Source organism: Urocitellus parryii, chromosome 15, assembly GCF_045843805.1.
Source record: "Urocitellus parryii isolate mUroPar1 chromosome 15, mUroPar1.hap1, whole genome shotgun sequence".
In the NCBI taxonomy this organism is placed as follows: domain Eukaryota; kingdom Metazoa; phylum Chordata; class Mammalia; order Rodentia; family Sciuridae; genus Urocitellus; species Urocitellus parryii.
The window spans coordinates 15,293,798-15,314,358 of NC_135545.1; the positions used below are offsets into that span (position 1 = coordinate 15,293,798).

The window sequence follows — 20,561 nt, forward strand, 5'->3', positions numbered from 1 at the left end:
ATGGTGGTTCCATTCCCAGATTTCCAAGGAATCTCCATACTGCTTTCTATAATAGCTACACCAATTTGCAGTCCTACCAGCAATGTATGAGTGTATGTTTTCCCCCACATCCTCATCAACACTTATTGTTGTTTGTCTTCATAATAGCTGCCATTCTGACTGGAGTGAGATGATATCTTAGTTTTGATTTGCATTTCTCTAATTGCTAGAGATGATGAACATTTTTTCATATATTTGTTGGTTGATTGTATATCCTCTTCTGAGAAGTGTCTGTTCAGGTCCCTGGCCCATTTATTGATTGGGTTATTTGGGGGGTTTTTTTTGGTGCTTAGCTTTTTTAGTTCTTTATATCCTAGAGATTAGTGCTCTATCTAATGTGTGAGGGATAAAAATTAGCTCCCAGAATGTAGGCTTTCAATAAAATAGAAGACACTGAAGGCATCTCTCTTTTCTTATCTTTGATCACTTTTACATTTTTGAAGAGGATAAACTGACATTTTGTAAAATGTCCCTTCATTTGGATTTTTTTTTTATTCCTATGCTTACTTTCAGGTTATGAATTCTGTGGCAGGACTACTACAAAAGTGATAGTGTGTCCTCAGTGCTTTCCATCAGAAGAGACATGACATTGACTTTGTCCCATTATTTGGAGATGTTAACTTTCATAATTGATTAAGGTGATGTCTGTCATATTTCATCACTATAAAATTAGTAATTCTATGTAATTGATAGATATTTTGTAAGGAGATGGTTTGAAAATAGAAATAATTTCTCATTAAACTTTCACCCACTAGTTTTGACATCTATTTATATTGAAAGATCTACATTAGTATGATGTTTTCAAAGTAGAAGTTTCTTTTTTTTTAAAACCTCCATTATATTGTCAATATTAACTAGTTGGCATTATAATACAAAGAAGAGCTTTCCCTTCTTCCCTATTTATTTGTTCATTTACTAATATCAGTATGAATTCACAGATTTTTATTCACTGGGTTATAATCTATTATTTTTATTTTCATACTCTGATATCCCTAGATTTGGCCAGTGAGAGCCTATTAAGGCTCCTGTGTCCTTTAATTTCTATTATTTGAACATCCTTACCTCCTAGCATGCCAATATGTTCAGTTCAAAGTACTAATCTCTTTGCTCTAACTTGGAATAATCTGTGACCCTAGAAAGCAGTTTTCTTATAATGAAGTATATTTAGAAACCAAGATATGGCTAATAGGACTATAGCTTTCATTTTAATCTTTACCTGTTCCATCTTTATATCTTCCTTCACCAGTAGATAAAGATAATGATAACTGGAGCCAGGTTTTTTATCAATTTGTTCAATTCTATAATATACAAGAATGTAGTTTTAGAGTGCTAATCTGTACTATAGTAAAAACCAAAACACTGAGTAAATCTCACTATTTATTTATGCTTCTCTATTTTTAGACAAGGTGCCTAGCTAAGATACATGTGAATTTACTTCGATAATTTTTTCCCAAGGAAGTTATAATATCAGTTTATGTTTGACTATTTTTATTCCTTCATTATTATTCATTTGATTGCGTAAGTTCGTAAATCATTAACATGGTTCTTAAAAGTTGAAACTACACAAAAAGCAATATTACTATGTTCCCAAACCCTTATTTTGGTGTGTGTTATGGGGAGAATTGTGTCTCCCAAAATTCATATGTTGAAGGATTAAACCCCAGTACTTCAGAGTGTGACTGTATTTGGAAAACAGGGTGGTTATGTTAAAGAGATGGTGATGTTAAAATGAGGCCATTGGTGTGAACATTTATCCAGCCTGACTGGTACCCTTATAAGAGGAAATTTGGACACACAGAAATACACCAGGGATACTCACATTCAGAGGAAAGACTGTATGGGCATGCAGAAAGAAAGTGCCCCTCTGCAAGCCAAGGGAAGCCTCAGCGTCTAGGGTTTTCAATAGTGTCCGTTTCTTCTGGGTTCCAACCAAATGTCCCAGTTTCACATTAGGAAATTTATATTTGAGGTAAGCAACATTCTTTCTTCAAATATATTTTCAACTATTTTTTTTCTCAGACCTTCTGGGACTCTGATATGGATGTTAGAGCTTGTAATTGTCCCTAAAGTGCAAAGGCTTCATTTAAATTTTTTTTCAATTTATTTTTCACATCTAGAATGGGTAATTTGTGTTGATGTGTATTTACCATTTCTGTATTTACCATGGAGCACAACTTCTCAAACTTCTGGCTGTACATAGTGCAGAGATATTTCTGAATAAAGTATCCCTCTCTGAATTTGTTTCTTTTCTTAGTTCTCTGAAGTGTCTTTAATTTTCATATTTATTATTTAATGGATGCATTATGAGGGTAGCCCAGACCTTTATTGTGCTAGGTAAGCACTCTATTACTGAGCCACACTCAGCCTGTGAATAAATATTCTATCTCCCCACTTGCCCCTCCTCCATCTTGATATGTTGTTCAGGGTATCCCTGAACTCCTGGGTCAAGCAGTCCTTCTGTCATACCCTCCTATGGGTGTGGACCTACTGAGCACACCTCTGTTTCAGCTTCCAGTTCAAAAGAATGGTAGAAATGGATGTTATTCCTAGGACTAACATGAATTTCCTTCAAACAAGCTAATGTGGATACTACTGCTGCTGAATGCCCAACCAGCAAAAGCTAAACAGAAGAGTGATGTTAGTGATGTTGCCATTACTATCCATCATTGAGGAACTTACTGGCTGTCCACCCCCCCTTTTTTTTCCTGCCTTTTAATGTTTTTTAGTACTGGGGATTGAGCCAGGGTGCTTCACCACTGATCTACGTCCACAACCCTTTTCATTTTGAGCAAGTTGTAGCTAAGTTGCCAAGACTGGTCTCTTGAGTTGTAATCCTCCTGCCTCAGCCTCCCAAGTTCTTGGCATTATGGCATGCAGCATCCCTGTGCCTGGTCTTAGTCATTGTTTTCTCTCTCTTTTTTTTTTTTTTTTGGTACTGGGGATTAAGCCCAGGGGACCTTTACCACTGAGTTACATCCCTGCACCCCCCCTTTTTGAGACAGGGTCTTCCTAAATTGCTTAGGCCCTCAATTAGTTGCTGATCAATTTGAACTTTTTCAAGGAGGGAGATACCAGGGATTGAACTCAGTGGCACACGAACACTGAGCCATATCCCCAACCCCATTTTTTTTTAAAAGAGAGAGAGAGAATTTTTTAATATTTATTTTTTAGTTTTTGGCGGACACAACATCTTTGTTGTATGTGGTGCTGAGGATCAAACCCGGGCCACACGCCCGCCAGGCGAGTGCGCTACCGCTTGAGCCACATCCCCAGCCCCATTTTGTATTTTTAATCAGAGACAGGGTCTCACTGAATTGCTTAGCTGTTGCAGTCTTGCAACAAAAACACTCAGGGTCACTCCAAGGAACTGGACTGCATGAAATAATCATACATGAGACAGAGACACCTTTTTCCTTGGGGTCCTGTGATGATTCCTTTGACCTTAAGAGTCTACAGAAAGAGAGTGAGTGTGCTGAACCCTTTTATTGAGAAGCCATCCAAATGAAGCAAGAGATCAAGTTTCAGGAGGTTGAGTCTAACTTCATGATGTCTGCTGTCAGAAGGTTGACTGACATCTAGGAAGGCCATGCACAAAGGCAAAGCAAGAGCAGGGGATTCACAAAGGGCAATTCCATGGAACATTTTATCCCAAACAGGGCAAAGGGGTAGTATCACAAAGGAACAGGTGAGCATACTCAATCCAAGGGATGACACGCCTGCATCTGAAGACATGTCCTCAAACTTCGGGGACCGAGGCAATGTCCAGGTTACTATGAGATGTAGTGACGGTCAGAGCCTTTCCGCTCAGGGAAGGAGAATTCGAAATCATTCAGACTGGCTGCCCACACTTAGCACCTTACTTTGGCTGAGGCTGGCTTTGAACTTGTAATCCTCCTGCCTCAGCCTCCAGAGCCACTGGGATTACAGGTGTGCATCACCACATTGGTGTTTCTATGGAAATTATTTTTTTAATATTTATTTTTTTTAGGTGTAGATGGACACAACACAATGCCTTTATTTTTATGTGGTGTGAGGATCGAATCCGGGTCCTGCCCCGTGCTAGGCAAGCACTCTATTGCCGAGCCACAATGCCAGCCCCTATGGAAATTATTTTAAAGCAACATAAACACAAGAATGAATCCGTTTCAATAACATGTACTTATTTCACCATACATCCCAGTAACCAAAAATAGCTAGTTTAATTGTAGACTTATAGTGCCATCAGAAAACAGATGGTTTGGGCTGGGGATGTGGCTCAAGCGGTAGCGCACTCACCTGGCATGCGTGTGGCCAGAGTTCCATCCTCAACACCACACACAAAGATGTTGTGTCTGCTGAAAACTAAAAAATAAATATTAAAAAATTCTCTCTCTCTCTTAAAAAAAAAAGAAAACAGATGGTTTAGTATGTATGCTGTTGTTTCTTCAAAAATAGGTGGGTTTGAGAAACAAAGGAGGGAATAGGTCTTATTATTACATCTCATCAGGCAAGTCCTCTTTGCCAGCCAGTAATGTTTGCTTTTCATTCCCATACATTTGAACTTTGCTATTTTTGACATCTTAGTTTCTTCCACTAAGGGATAGGATGATTCCAATGATCTTGTTAAAGAATCTGTCCTTCAGGCAAAGGAAAGATGTCAAGTATGTTTGACACCTACAGAATGTCAACTTAATTCTCAAAAAGGAAGCAGGAATATGTTAGGAACATAGAGGCATACTTTGGGATACTTCTGCCATTTCCATGTCCACTAATAAACATTAATGGATGCATACAGCACCTCAGAGTGGCAAAGTGAATAATTCAGACTCTTTGGTAATGCAAGTTTATGCAAACCTAACTGGTAAATATTCCAGCTGAATGTACCATGAAATATCAGTGGTAGAGTAGGTAGGAGGCATATGGTTGTTCACTGTAATATTCTTTCAGTTTGTCTCGCTAAAATTTCATAATAAATCCTTTAACAAAGAGGAGAAGGAGGGAATATAATTTTGAGATGCTAGCTTAATATACGGAATATGTGTGAATCTTTTCTTTGCTCCTACTATGGAGTATTTTAATACATTTTTGGATGTTAGCCCATTTGACTGGTATGAAGTGGTATCTCAATGTAGTTTTGCTTTTTTTTTTTCAAAGTATAGCTTTATAATTTTACACAGTAGTTAGGTTCATCCTAACAACTTTAGACATGCATGGAAATCAATTTTAGTTCATGATCTTCTCCTTTTCCCTCCTGTCTTCTATCCCTCTCCCATTCCTCTACTCTATTAGATTTCTTTTCACTAGTCTATTAATGTATATTTGGTTCTTTTTTTTTTAAACAAGCTCTGCCAAGTTTTATTAAAGAAAAATTTTGCATGTTTTACCTTTCACCAGTCTGTTCTGGCATGCTTCTAATGATATCAGACTCACCTGGACCAATAATAGACAGCATGCACACTCTGTAGTATTTTCCGCATGTTGTGCCCAATTCAACATTATAGCCACTGTAGTGATGGTCACCAGTTTTGGCCAATATGGCACAGTACTCTATTTCAGATTTCCTCAAAGCTGGATAGTTATTGGCAAGGAGGGCAATTTCACTTTGCCCTGTGTGATCATCTTCGGAGTCTGCTGTACCCCAGCACATACTTTCCATTTTCCAAAACAAGTTGGAGCTTTATTAACTCCAGAGACATGTTTTGTCTTCTTTGGGGCCACCATCTTCCTGCCTTAGATGTGGACTACCCCCAACCAAGAGTAGCTGTCAAGATAGCTGGAGAGCTGGAAAGCTATATTTGGTTCTTTTTAATTTTTTTTAATTTGTTCTTTTTAGTTATACATGACAGTAGAGTGTATTGTGACATAGTATACTTTCATGGAGTATAACTAACCATTCTTGTGATTGTACATGATGGGAAGTTACTTACACTGGTCATGTGTTCATACATGTACATATGAAAATTATGTCCGACTCATTCCAGTCTTTCCTATTCCCATTCCCCCTCCCTTCCTTCATTTCCCTTTATCTAATTCAGTGAACTTCTGTATTTGGTTCTTTATGTTATCTAGCCTTCCCTTCCCCTTTTCTTTATTTCACTCTAGCTTATGAGAGAAAACAATCAACCTTTGAGTTTGACTAATTCCACTTATCATGATATCGTCCATTTCTAACTTACTGGTAAATGCCATGATTTCATTCTTTTTCATGCCTGAGTAGAACTCCATTGTATACACATATACAACAATTTCTTAATCTGTTCATTTATTGATGGGCATCTGGGTTGATTACCTAATTTAGCTATTGTGAACTGCACTGCTGTAAGCACTGATGTGGATTTATTATGCTGATTTTAGATCTTTTGGGAAAATTCAAGGGAGTGGGACAGCTGAGTCAAATGATGGTTCCATTCCTAGTTTTTTGAGCAATTTCCATACTGCTTTCAAGAGTGGTTGTACTAATCTGCAGCCCCACAAATAAAGTACGAATATACCTTTCCCCTATGACCTTGCCAGCATTTATTATTATTCGTATTCTTAATCATGGCCGCTCATACTAGAGGGAAATGAAATCTTAGTGTAGTTTTGATCTACATGTCTCTAATTGCTAGATATATTGACCATTTTTTCATATATTTGTTAGCTATTTGTGTTTCTTCTTTTGAGAAGTTTGTTTAGTTCTCTTGCCCACTTATTGATTGGGTTATAGGTTTTTGTTTTTTGATGTTAAGCTTTTTGAGTTATTTCTCAAATATTCGGGATATTTATCCCCTATTGGATGTAGCTGGTCAAGATTTTCTCCCATTCTGTAGGCTCTCTCTTCATGCTTTTAATCATTTCCTTTGCTGTGCAAAAGCGTTTTGGTTTGATGACATCCTTTTTATTGATTCTTAGTTTTATTTCTTGCATTTTGGGGGTGTCTTGCATTTTCCTTAGGAGCAAGATGAAACAGCTTTTTAAAAGTTTTTAAAAAAACTTAACCCTGATATTCCATAATGATGATGAATCAGTAAATCCTTTCATAAATAAATATGGATTGCATTGTGAATTTTCTGTAGAAAGGTGAATTCTATACCATATCAGAATGCCTTCCATATTATACTTTGGTGATTCTCAAAAGGATGAATTAATGAATTAATAATTAATGTTATATTGTTATAAATAAAACTATTCCTAAGTTTTTGTATGATAATAGATAAAATTAGAGCTTAAAGAAAACATTCTCTAAATCTTCATATTCATTATACTTTTCAATAGTGTAAATATTATGCTGTTGAGCAAACGTTGAGTCATGATTAAAGGTGTTCCCAAAGTGTCCATTCATAGTGGTTCTCACCATGGTGAATTTCCTGCTTAGTAAAATATGAAGTGTAACTAAAGATGTGGTTACTTTTCTTCTCTTCATAGGGTTATGCATCAGTATGGATTTTTTCTGTCACAGAAATGGTGGAGTCCTAGATACAGATTTCCCATACTCTTCACATTCATGTGGGTCTCTTTCTGGTATGGGAAATGATGTTAATTAAGTTCTGAGTCATGAAAAAAAAAGCTCTTTTCACATTCCTTGCATTCATAGATTTTCTTACCAGTATGAGTTTCTTGGTGATGATGAAAATTTGAGCCATAAAAAAAAAGGTCTTTCCACATTCCTTACATTTATGGAGTAAATTTTCTTAAATTTTCTCATGTTGAGCAAAATACAAAGCCCAAATAAAAATCTTCCCAGCTGGGCATGGTGGTGCATGTCTGTAATCCCATCGACTCAGGAGGCTGAGGCAGGAGGATGAGTTCAAAGCCAGCCTCAGCAAGAACAAGACTGTAAGCAACTCAGTAAGACCCTGTCTCTAAATAAAATACAAAATAGGGCTGGGCATGTGGCTCAGTGTTTGAGTGCGCTTGAGTTCAATCTCTGATACTACCCCCCAAAAATGTCTTGTGCCTAGATGGGTTACAAGTCAATGTATCCTATGTGGCAAAAGTTATTGTACTGATGATCTCTTGCAGAGGGCACTCACACCAGCATATTTCGGTATTGTGAAGGAAGAGAATATAAGAATGAGAAGAAAAAATTCATGAGAGAAAAAAACATGTAAAGTTATGCTCATGATAAGTACTATGAAATTCAATGGAAAAGCATACTTTATCTAATTTATGATTATGTTGGGATATGTGCATGTCTGCTCAGTAATTAAAATTGTAACATTTGCTAAATCTATACAAGTTGTTTGGAAACGGTATACTCTAAGATGTCATAGAAATCTTGTTTGAATCACGTCAAAAAGTATAAAAAATATAAAATTTACATAAACAGTGTCCTTAGTTCAGAGAAATGACAGGTGGATTATAGTCATATAGAATGTAACAAACTTGCATACAAAGTCAGTAGGAAAATTCCAACTATTAACATAAACTCATTGGGGCGGGGAGCTGGGGGTTGAACCCAGGAGTACTTAACCACTGAGCCACATCCCCAGCCCTCTTTCTATATTTTATTAGAGACAGGGTCTTGCTGAGTTGTTAATTGCCTCACTAAGTTGCTGAGACTGGCTTTGAATTCATTATCCTGCTTTGGTCTCCTGAGCCCCTGGGATTACAGCCATGCACCATTGTGCAGGCCTAACCTAAACTCATTTTTAATGGCCTGTCTCTCAAGCTGGCATATGAAGAACACATTTCATTTCTGCCAAGGATTCAATATAGTTCAAAATGAAAGGAGAAAAAAAACAAACAAACTCTGTATGTAACTTAAAACCCTGATTCAACTTAAACAGTCCATACTGATTAAAACCATACACTATTGTTTAAACACAACTTATAGAATTGTATCACCTCAAACTTTAGTTTCTTTTCCTTTTTTTTTTTTTTTGGTTGTTGTTGTTTGTTTTGTTTTGGTAGCAGGTATTGAATTTTTGTGTGGGTGTTGCTTTCTTAACCACTAAGACACATCTGCATCTTATGTATTTTAAGAAAGGGTCTCACTAAGTTGCTGAGGCTGTTCTTTAACTTAGGGTCCTCTTGCTTTAGCCTCCCAAGTCACTGATATTACAGGCACACACCTCCACAGCCAACTTCAGTATTTATTCCCAAGAGTAAAAATTTTTATTAAGTCACTGATACACACAATATATATTTAACTTTTTTACATTCTTTTTAGGTTTTGCATTTTTTTGCAGTATTCTACACCACTTCAATTAAATCAAGCTTTTAATAGTATTTACATATATTTCCCCTACATGGGGAATTTTTACAGGGCTTGGAATCTGTAAAACCTGAAAACTTTCTTGTGTTTTTCACATTTACAGGGCTTTGTGCATTGTTATATATGGGCCAAATCACGAGTTTTGCACCTTTTTCTAGTCATGGTCCCTGACTATATTTTGTTCTTTCACATATATGAACAAAACCAAGATGACTAGAGACATTCCACACATCTTTCATTGACATGAGTTTTTTCCACCATTCAATCTCAAATTTTCTAGAAACTTTGTGTGGTAATGAAGCATTTACACATTCTATATTTTGAGTTGTTGTCTAGTGTGAATTTTTTCATGCTTGTGAAAGGTATTGCAATGACTGAAAGCTTTCCTACATTGTTTACTTATATAGGAATACTCTACACTGAAAGTTTGTGTTGTCTGTGTTTTGTGAAGGAACTGTGATCTCGGATGTCTTTCCCACATTGATCACATATGTAGGGGTCTTCTGTAGTAAGTAATTTCATTAAAAATGGAATATCTGAGCATTTTATCACCTTGTATCTATTCTTGATGTTTACTCTAAAGTGTCCTTTCATCCCTCTGAATGTTATCTGGAAACAACTGAGGGACTCCCATATTCCTTGCCTTTGTATAGCTGCTCTCCATATTCCTGACATTCATATCATTTGTAGCTGGTATGAGCTCTGAAAGGAACATTAACACGTGAATGACCAATGAGGACTTCTCCAAACAAATTACTTTGACCAGCTTTTTACTCAAGGAAGTTTTCTTGTTTACCATAGAATCTATAGTACTATTGAATATTTTTCTACGTTTTTATTACCTATTTATGTTCAGAGTCTGTGTTTCATTTGATTTCTATAGAGGCCAGGTTCCTCAAGGTTTCCCACATTACATCTCTGTAGAGCTTCTTTTGGAAAGGATCCAGCAAAGCCCACTCCTCTACAGAAAAGCTCAGAGCGACATCCTCAAAGGTAACTGATTTCATTTCTGGATTCCAGGGTCCCTCAGCCTCCTCTCTACAGTTCCGCCAGGTAGTGGAGGAAATAGACTGACAGAGGTTGAGCCACATAGTTCTCTCATCAGCTGAGGGAATGTCCCTAGAATAGAGGTGCCACAAAGCACCAATATGAATTTTCTGATGTTGAGTTAGGTGTGACTCAAGAGTAAATGCTTTCCTACAGTCCTTACATTCATATGGTTTTGCACCATTGTGAATTCTTTGATGTTTAATGAGATGTGATCTTTGACTAAAGGCTTTTCCACAGTGAGTACATTCATAGGGCTTTTCGCCTGTATGAATTCTGTGATGACGAATAAGATCTGAGCCAGAGCTAAAGGCCTTCCCACATTCTTTACATTCATAGGATTTCTCACCAGTATGAACTCGCTTGTGGACACTAAGTTGTGAATGAAATCTAAAGGCTTTCCCACATTCCTTACATTTTAATGGTTTCTCCCCACTATGAATTCTCCTGTGACAAGACAGACCTGATCTCAAACTAAAAGTCTTGCCGCATTCTTTACACTCATATGTTTTCTTACCAGTGTGGAAAGTTTGACATTGAGTAAGTTCCAAGTCAGGAAGAAAGGTTTTCCTGCATTCTTTTTCTTCATGTAACATTTCACCACTGTGAACGACCTGATGCTGATTATGGTCTGAGGCAGAACTGAAGACCTTTCTACATTCCTTCCATTGACACAATTTCTCATTAGTATGAATTTTCTGATGTCGAGTTAGGTATGCACGACGAGTAAAATCTTTCCCACACTCCTTACATTCATAAGGTTTTTCACCAGTGTGAATTCTCTGATGGTTAATAAGATGTGAATGCTGACTAAAGGACTTTCTGCATTCTTTACATTGATAGGGCTTTTCACCAGTATGAATTCTTTGATGGCGAGTAAGGTCTGAGCCACACGTGAAGGCCTTTCTACAGTCTTTACACTCATAAGGTTTTTCACCAGTATGAATCCTCTGATGTCTAGTAAGGTCTGACATATAACCAAAGGCCTTCCCACAATCCTTACACTTTAAATCTTTCTCCACAGTATGAATTTTGTTGTGACTACTAAGACTTGCACATGACCTAAAACACTTGCCACATTCTTTACATGTATACGTTTTCCTATCATGATGTATCTGAGATTGAGTAAGTTCCAAGTCAGGAACAAACATCTTCTGAGATTCCTTATCATCACAGAATTTCTCACCAGTGTGAATTAACTGATGTTGACTATGTTTTGTACCAGAACTAATGGCTTTTTTATGAAAGTCTTTACATTCATGGGATTTCTCACATTTATGAATGTTCTGATGTTGAATTAAGTGTGAAATACGAGCAAAATTTTTCCCACATTCTTTACATTCAAAAGGTTTTCCACTCATGTGAATTATCTGATGGCTAATAAGATGCGATCGCTGATTAAAGGCCTTTCTGCATTCATGACATTCATAGGGCTTTTCACCAGTATGAATTCTCCAGTGTCGAGTAAGGTCTGAGCCACAACTAAAGGCCTTCCCACATTCTTTACATTTATATGATTTCTCACCAGTATGAATTCGTTTATGGATACTAAGTTGTGAGTGAAACCTAAAGGCCTTCCCACATTCCTTACATTTTAAAGGCTTCTCCCCACTATGAATTCTCTTGTGACCACTGAGACTGGAACGTAAACTAAAAGTTTTGCCACATTCTTTACATTCATATTTTTTCTTATCATTGTGAATAGTCTGATATTGAGTAACAGCTGAAACAGAAAGAGAGAACTTCCCACATTCCTTGTCCTCACATAGTTTCTCACTAGTGTGAATTAACTGATGTTGACGATGATTTGAGCGAGAACTAAAGGATTTCCCACATTCCTTACACTGAAGTGATTTCTCACCAGTATGAACTTTCTGATGTTGACTTAGGTGTGAGCCACAAGTAAAAGTTTTCCCACATTCCTTACATTCATAAGGTTTTTCGCCAGTGTGAATTCTATGATGTTTAATAAGATGGGATGGCTGGCTAAAGGCCTTTCTGCACTCATTACATTTGTAGGGTTTTTCACCAGTATGAATCCTCTGATGTCGAGTGAGGTCTGAGCCACAAGTAAAGGCCTTACTACAATCATTACATTCATAGGGCTTTTCACCAGTATGAATTCTCTGATGTCGAATAAGTCCTGAGCCACAACTAAATGCCTTCCCACATTCCTTACATCCATAAGACTTTTCACCAGTATGAATTCGCTTATGAAAACTAAGATGTGAATGACATCTAAATGCCTTTTCATATTCTTTACACTTAAAAGTTTTTTCCCCAGTATGAATTCTCTTATGACCAGTAAGGCTTGATTGCAAACTAAAAGCCTGGCCACATTCTTCACATTCATATGTTTTCTTACCAGTATGAACTGTCTGAAATTCTGAATCAGGAATAAATGTCTTCCCAAGATCCTTATCTTCACAGAATTTCTCATCAGTGTGAACTGTCTGATGTTGAGTGTGGTCTGAGGCAGAAATGAAGGCTTTCTCACATCCTTTAAGTTCATTCAGTCTCTCTCCTGTATTGAGTCTCTGATGTCGAGTAAAAGCCATGTGTGGGTTCACAGTAAGCATTTTTTCCTCCTGATTTTTCTGTTTTGTTTGAAACTAACTTTTGCCTTCCGTATCACAACTACAACATAATCATCCAAGGTTGCAGATCAACACATTTCCATTTTTTTTTTTTTTATTAACTTCTTGGTTTGATTCCTGGAATGTATGTCTGCAAGATAAGAAGGTAAATAGTTTTACTCTACAAAAGAGATTAATATTCCAAAGTAGACATAGAAATAAAAACTGAAATTAAAGCACAAAGAATTCCCAAATTTTGAACCATCTGAAAAAAGGTAAATAATAAAATGTAAAAGAAGAAATAAAACTGGAAGCATTTGATGAGACAGGAAGTTTTGTTTATATTCATCTGAGGAGTTCAATAAAAAATGATCATACAGCTGGGTATGGTGGAACATGTCTGTAATCCCAGTGACTCAGGAGGCTAAGTCATAAGGATTACAAGTTTGAGGCTACCCTCCCAGCAATTTAGTGAGGCTCTCAGCAACTTAATGCGAAAATTTTTAAAAAAAAATTAAAGGTCTTAGAATGTAGCTCTGTGGTAATTCAATCCCTAGTACCTCCTCAACCGTCCCCAAAAAATGAAAAAAAAAATGTCCAGCTACCACATCAATAACAGAAAAATAAGTTAAAGATTTAAAATTGTGGTTAATTCAGTGTGATATAATCAAACTTTAGGAACCATTAGGCATTAAAAATTGTGGAATAAATAAACTTACAAGAAAAACAGCACAGTTAGGATAGATGAAAGGTATTAAAAAATCTAGGGGCTAGGAAACACAGACAGGATAATCAGGGTAATAAACATGTGACTTATCTCACTCATGTCTTTTGTATCTGTAGGGAAATGATTACACATACTTCTTGACATTCTTTACAAATAGCCAACAAAAGCATACCCAGCCTAGAGTGATGAAAGATAAATATGAAGGAATGTGATCATATCTTCTCATTTTTTTTAAAGAGAGAGAGAGAGAGAGAGAGAGAGAGAGAATGAGAATTTATTTTTTAGTTTTCAGCGGACACAACATCTTTGTTTGTATGTGGTGCTGAGGATCGAACCCGGGCCACACGCATGCCAGGCGAGCGCGCTACCGCTTGAGCCACATCCCCACCATCTTCTCATTTTTTTAATTTGTTTTTTTCACATGTAAATATTTAACCTTGCTCATTTCCTTCACTATATCAAGTCATTTTTGTCATATAGTCCTAACCAAAGTGCATTTGTTTACTTAGGTATTCTTAATGTTATATATTGCTCATCCATTGTAATAGCATTAACTGTTTGGTGCTTTTAATTCCTTTACCCTGATTTCCTTTTTTTTTTTAAAGAGAGAGAGAGAGAGAGAGAGGAGAGAGGGAGAGAGAGAGAGAGAGAGAGAGAGAGAGAGAGAGAAAATTTTTTTTAATATTTATTTTTTAGTTCCCGGCGGACACAACATCTTTGTTGGTATGTGGTGCTGAGGATCGAACCCGGGCCGCACGCATGCCAGGCAAGCGCACTACCGCTTGAGCCACATCCCCAGCCCTACCCTGATTTCCTTTTTTTTAAAAAAAATATATATTTCTTTAGTTTTTGATGGATTTTTTATTATTTTTTATTTTTTTGTGGTGCTAAGGATCAAACCCAGGGCCTTGCACGTACTAGGCGAGTGCTCTACCACTGAGCTACAATCCCAGCCCCTCCTCTGATTTTCTTTTGCTCTTCTAACCAAGGCTAATGAAAGTATGTGAGAAAACAGCTTTAAATTGAAAGTACTTTGTAAGGCACTATGATCGATATTTTGTATAATTCCAAATTTTAAAAAAGGAAATAATACAGTATCCGTTGAGTATATCGGAAGCAATGCAGTCCAGAGTTACAAGTATACCAGGCACTTAATAACACAGGGTATGTTCTATTTCTATCAATGAAGATAATTGTAGATGACAGTTCAGATAGAAAAATAGTTCAATAAATCTGTCAAAGGAACATGAGTCTGGCAAGAGTTAGGAATATGTAGAAGTCTTAATCTTCTGTGATTCATTTTTCATCTGTACTTAGGATTCAGTAAAAATGTCATCCATTTGTGGTATAAATATTTCTTAAGAGAACAGAATTTCTTGGAAACTAAGCAAGAATTTGAGCAATAGAATGAGGTAAAAGACAGTTCAGTTATAAGGTATGAGCAGTAACTCCAGGGGAAAGATAACAAACCACAGTTTCAACTACTTCTGTTTACTGAAATTACCTTTGGTGATGAGAGAATTACTGAGCTTTACAGAATTTTTATTTTCCTATATGTTAAATAAGAATAAAATCTCTTTTTTTAACAGAGTTCTGTTGATATAGTAGGAAATAATGCACTATTTCTATAAATCACCTGAAAACAGAATAAATGCTTAACAACTAATAAATGATGATCATTATCAATATAGAAAAAAATGAGAATATGGGGTACTAGACTTGCCAGGACTTCTCTTTTTGAAGATGAGTTCTCCTGTCTTTTAGTCTTAACCTCTATTCTGCCACTTCCTGGTTATTAAGATAAAAAAACCTTTTAGCCTATTATCCTGATTTTCAACAACCATTTTTTTTTTTTTTGGTACTGGGGATTGAACTCAGGGACACTTGGCCACTTAGCCACATCCCCAGCCCTATTTTGCATTTTATTTAGAGACATGGTCTCACTGAGTTGCTTAGTGCCTTACTAAATTGCTGAGGCTGGCTTTGAACTCGTGATCCTCCTGCCTCAGCCTCCTGAACAGCTGGGATTATAGGCACTACTACACCCGGCTAGCTCTTTCTTAATGTAGAGCCATCATGCAGAAATATATAGCCATGTTCCAGTTAAATAAAATTTTTAAAAAAGTTCTTAACCCATTAATTCCCAAGTTTTTAATTCTATGAATGTTTCAATGAATTTGACATGTGCATTAAAATAGGTTAGAAGTCATAATCTAGTTATTACATATTATATTCACATAACTATCATTTAACTATAATAATGCTTTTATTGCTTTATAATTTTATTAAATATTACGTAACTGCATTAAATATTATATACTATATTTTAGGTTTGTATGCATGTGCAACATCTGGGACAATGGGCCAATGTATTATATACTCTGTTAATTCTTCTAAACCTAAAATAAAATTAGAAAATCAATGAATGTTAGTTCAAAGAATAAATTAATTGATGAAGAAAATGTACAAGCAAGTAAAGAACATAAAATAAGAAAAATTCAAGAGATAGTAGGTAAAATTAGAACTAAGGCCACAAAACTAAAGGGCAAAGAAATTTGTAAATAAATTTTTAAAAAGATAGGAAGGAACTTGATCCCAATAATCCACAATATGAAAAGTATAGCAACCATCTAACCTTTCTGTAATAATAGGGGAAAACAAAAGTATAGAAATGGAGAGGTATCTGAAGTAAAGAGAAAGTTCTCTTGAAAAAGGGTTTGTGTATGGATTTCAAGCTTTTATCAGAGATATTTTGTCAGGATGTAATACTCAAGCTGGATATTCTAGGGGTGCTGGTGCCTCATTAAGTAGCTGAGCTATTATCTATGATGGCTGCCTGATGATGCTTACCCACACTCACCTGGTTAAGACCCTCTTAATTCATTCCTCGAACAATCCTGAGTTCTTGCTCTTTCCTGAATAAATAGAACATGTCTGGCTGATAAAGCACAGTCCAAACCAGCAGATTAAAAAAAAAAAAAAAAAAAAAAAGACCACATGGCTAAAAGTTCCAAATCTCCAGCTGGTACTTTGGTTAATCACAATTCTAACAAAAATGATAGAGGATTTCTGAACCTTGGCAACTGCTTGCTTTACAAAACAAACCATTTCCCAAGAAAAAAGGTCAAAAAAGCCCTGTAAATATTTAAAAACAATCCACAGTAATAGCAGAAATATCTTTTTTTCTTTTCTTTTTCTTTCTTTTTTTAAATTTTTTGGTGCTGTGTATTGAACCCAGGGCCTTGTGCATGCAAGGCAAACACTTTACCAACTGAGCTATTTCCCCAGCCCGATAGCAAGAATTTCTAAGTTCAAATTCTGAATCTTCCCCAGTGAGATGAGGTGGCTCTAGTTCTCCAACATCACATGTCTGTAAATATCCCTGTTTTTCAGGCCCATCCATTACCCTTCCACTAAGAGAAATCCACAGCCACATTCCTGAACATCACAACTGCTAAAAGCACAAACAAAAATATTAATGGTGAAATCTGATGAAATATTTTTGATGGAAAGGGAAAAGGTAGAAAAGTGCACTGTAGGGAACTGGACATACAAGGAACAAAAAAGTAGAGTTGGCAGCCTATGGTATGGGAGAAAATTATATATTAGTGTGACTGAAGCCAAGAGCTTTCATGCTGTCAAAACTCCTATTGCTCAGTCACAACATACAGTGACCTTCATATAATACAAGGCACTAGGATGGTAGCCTAGAGTATTATATGTCATAGGAGTCCTTTGCGATGTCACTGAGAGACTGCATCAGGCTGCAATCACTACCTCCAGATTTTTAATATGAAGAAAGCTGGGGGTTTTGTGGGCTGTTCATTTTCCTTGTGTTTTATGTAAACTACTTTTAGTTGAATTCCATTGGTTTAAATAGGAAGAACGCTTTACAGGTATGCTTCCTAACTGAATACTATTTCCTTTGGACAATGTGTAAGGTCTCGGGCTCTTTGCTAAGTAGCAAACAATCGGCACAGGTTTTGTTAATACTGCTAGTCTCTCTCAGATTTCCTGGCAAGATCCCAGATCTCTATGAATTCTCTGTCTTGTCATACTTCTGACTAAAAGCCATATGTTGAAATGAATACCAACTAATGCTGAATTCCATTTTAACTAATTGAAATCCCATTTATGGAGTAAATTAAAAATTTCATGTGCCTTCATCCTCCTTGTAAAGCTGCAGTTTTATGATAAAGGTGTCTTCTATTCTCTTTTTAAAAATTAATTTCTTCTCTTTCAGTGCTCTGTCAGAAAATTAGGATCCAGGAGATACTGAATGCCCTGTCAGGCAATTTGGGAATAGTGGTTGGAAAAAAAAAGAGGGACATCTAGGGAAGGCATGGGACTGTCTGACAACCATCATTTACCACCTTGGAATGAATCAGGTAATTAGTTTAAGGACATGTGATAAAAATATTCATACGCTTTGAAATAAATGATTACATTTTGGAAACAATTTGAGTCAAATGGGTTATGACTTCAAATTCCAAGAGTTGACCAATCCTCCTCTGGATTATTCTCTTGGTAAAGCAGCCATGAGAACAGAGCTAGAGGAAAAGAATGGAGAAATGAGAAAGGCCATTTTCTTCCCTTGCAGGAAGGTTAGAGGAAGTCTGGGAAAATCCTGGCCCTATTCCAACTAGAGAGATTTTACTTAAGCACTATGGAGTTTCAGTCTAATTAAAATTGCCAAAATCATTACATGAATCTAGGTATGGAGATAACATCATTTTAATTTTTTTTAAAGAATTTTAATATTTATTTTTTAGTTTTCGGTGGACACAACATCTTTGTTTGTATGTGGTGCTGAGGATCGAACCCGGGCCGCATGTATGCCAGGCAAACGTGCTACCGCTTGAGCCACATCCCCAGCCCTCATTTTAATTTTTTGCAAGTGTTCTCTACAATTATACAAACCCAAGATCATCTCAAGGGCAATGGAATTTTCCAATTGGGAGTGCACTGTACCTGCCCACAGCAGTCCTACATACTTCCATGACAGTAACTTTTATTTCCTCCATGTCCAACAAAGTTTATTGCACCTACCAACTGATTTTCATCCAAAACATCCAAGAGGGGCCATAAATCTAAAGGTAAGATAGGCCACAATAAACTTTACCAGGATGAATGACATTTAGAGACATGACTGATATGCACAGCCCAAGTAGTCTTTCCTGGGGCACAAACAGACATGTGTACAAGTCTTGGCTCAACTGGACTGTCAATTCTCATTAACCTCCAAGTCCTGACACTCTCTTCTTTCTCTGCTTTCTGCCCACATCCTTGCAACCTTTTAAGACAACATATGTCTTAGAGAAAATGAGAACATGATTCTGATATTCATTCCCACTCTAAAATGAAAACCAAAAAAAATACCAAATAAACAATATTATGTTTGGGCAATTTGTGTGTATATGTGTATGTATGTGTTTACTTAAAAATATGGAATAATTTAACCTAAAAAATAAATAAAATTAAATAGAATAGCTTTACAAGTCTCCATGTCTGTTCCCTCAGACTCATCAAAGGAAAGCAGATGGGATATGAGAGACGTATGATATACTTTAAAGGAGTAACTAATTCTGTTTCTGCCAGTCCTCCTGGAAACTGTGTGGAAAAAAACAAGGAGAACGTTTTAGATGCCACAGTCATACTATAAAGAAAATCAAGAAATATTCATTGCCATGAGGAGATGGCCAGACCCTGAATGGAAGTTTCTGTGAGCAAAACTGATATAAAAAAGAGGTACTAAAAGGAGGCATATAGATATAATGGCAATTCAGCTAGTAAAACAGCTGGCTATATTTTTAACAGCTTTATTGGGTTACAATTCCATACTACATAATTAGCCCATTTAGAGTGAACAATTCAATGGTTCTTAGTGTATTTTTATATATGTGCAACCATCCTAAGTCAATTTCAGAATATTGTCATCAATGCAAAAAGAAAACCTATACCTTTCTTATCTATTATTACTCCTGTTACCCACCTAAACTTAAATAATGAATTATCTAGCTTTTTTTCTCTATTGATAACCACCCCATAGCTTTTAACACAAATGGAATCAATACATGGACTCATGAGTGGTTTCTTTCTTTTCTTTTCTTTTTAGAGAGAGAGAGAGAGAGAGAGAGAGAGAGAGAGAGAATTTTTTAATATTTATTTTTTAGTTTTCGGCGGACACAACATCTTTTTTTTTTTTTTTTGTATGTGGTGCTGAGGATCAAACCCGGGCTGCATGCATGCCAGGCAAGCGCCCTACTGCTTGAGCCACATCCCCAGCCCCATGAGTGGTTTCTTTGATTTATCATGTTTTCAAGGTTCATCCAAGTTGTAGCACATCTAAATATAACTTTCTACTAATAATATTCCTGCACAGATAGACCATATTGTTTACCCATTGCTCCAGTAATGGACATTTGAGCCATTTCTAACCTTTGATTATTATGAAAAATGTGGCTATGAGCTTTCATAGACAAATCACTGTGTACCTACTTTGGAATTTTCACAATGTAAATTAAGTTCTTTTGTTAAATTTATTCTAAAGTATTTTTTTTGGAGTATATTACCGGGTCAATTTCATTTGTGGATTGTTTGCTGCACATGTACAAAGACACAATTAATCCTATATCCTCAAGCTTAGCTGAAACTCAGTTCTGTTTATTTTAAATAATATTTTTATACCTTTATTTTATTTATTTTTATGTGATGCTGAGGATTGAACCCAGAACCTTGCATGTGCTAGGCAAGCACTCTACCTCTGAGCCACAACCCCAGCCCCTATTTTTTTCTCTTGTATATATGTCTTGATTTTTTAGGATTTTCTATGTAATGTTATCTGGAAATGGAGATGATTTTTATGTGTATTCCAACCTTGATTCCTTTCTTTCTTTTTCTTGTCTACATGCTCTGGCTGAAACCTCCATAATGTTGAATAGAAATAGCAAAAGTGGATATCCTTGCCTTGTCTCCCTGATCTTAGGGGGAAAACACT

General features: G+C 36.3%; 2 protein-coding genes and 1 pseudogene across 3 annotated transcripts in view; 1 reads left to right on the forward strand and 2 right to left on the reverse strand.

The window, feature by feature from the left end:
• Positions 1–20,561, forward strand: part of LOC113175099 (uncharacterized) — a 192,123-nt gene that overhangs the window by 132,205 nt on the left and 39,357 nt on the right. The window contains exon 8 of one of the 2 annotated variants that reach the window (XM_077793033.1): positions 7,373–7,385. The exons of the other annotated variant lie outside the window; for it this stretch is intronic. Coding sequence (XP_077649159.1) covers positions 7,373–7,385 — 13 coding nt within the window. The remainder of the gene's footprint in view (positions 1–7,372; positions 7,386–20,561) is intronic. 2 annotated transcript variants of the gene reach the window in all.
• LOC113175106 (large ribosomal subunit protein eL30 pseudogene) lies at positions 5,399–5,739 on the reverse strand (annotated as a pseudogene).
• LOC144250430 (uncharacterized) lies at positions 10,218–12,919 on the reverse strand. Its single transcript, XM_077793256.1, has 3 exons — positions 11,519–12,919; positions 10,425–11,350; positions 10,218–10,333 (listed from the first exon to the last, which is right to left on the reverse strand). Exons 1-3 carry the CDS (start codon positions 12,838–12,840, stop codon positions 10,218–10,220), a joined length of 2,364 nt encoding a protein of 787 aa, XP_077649382.1. The 5' UTR covers positions 12,841–12,919.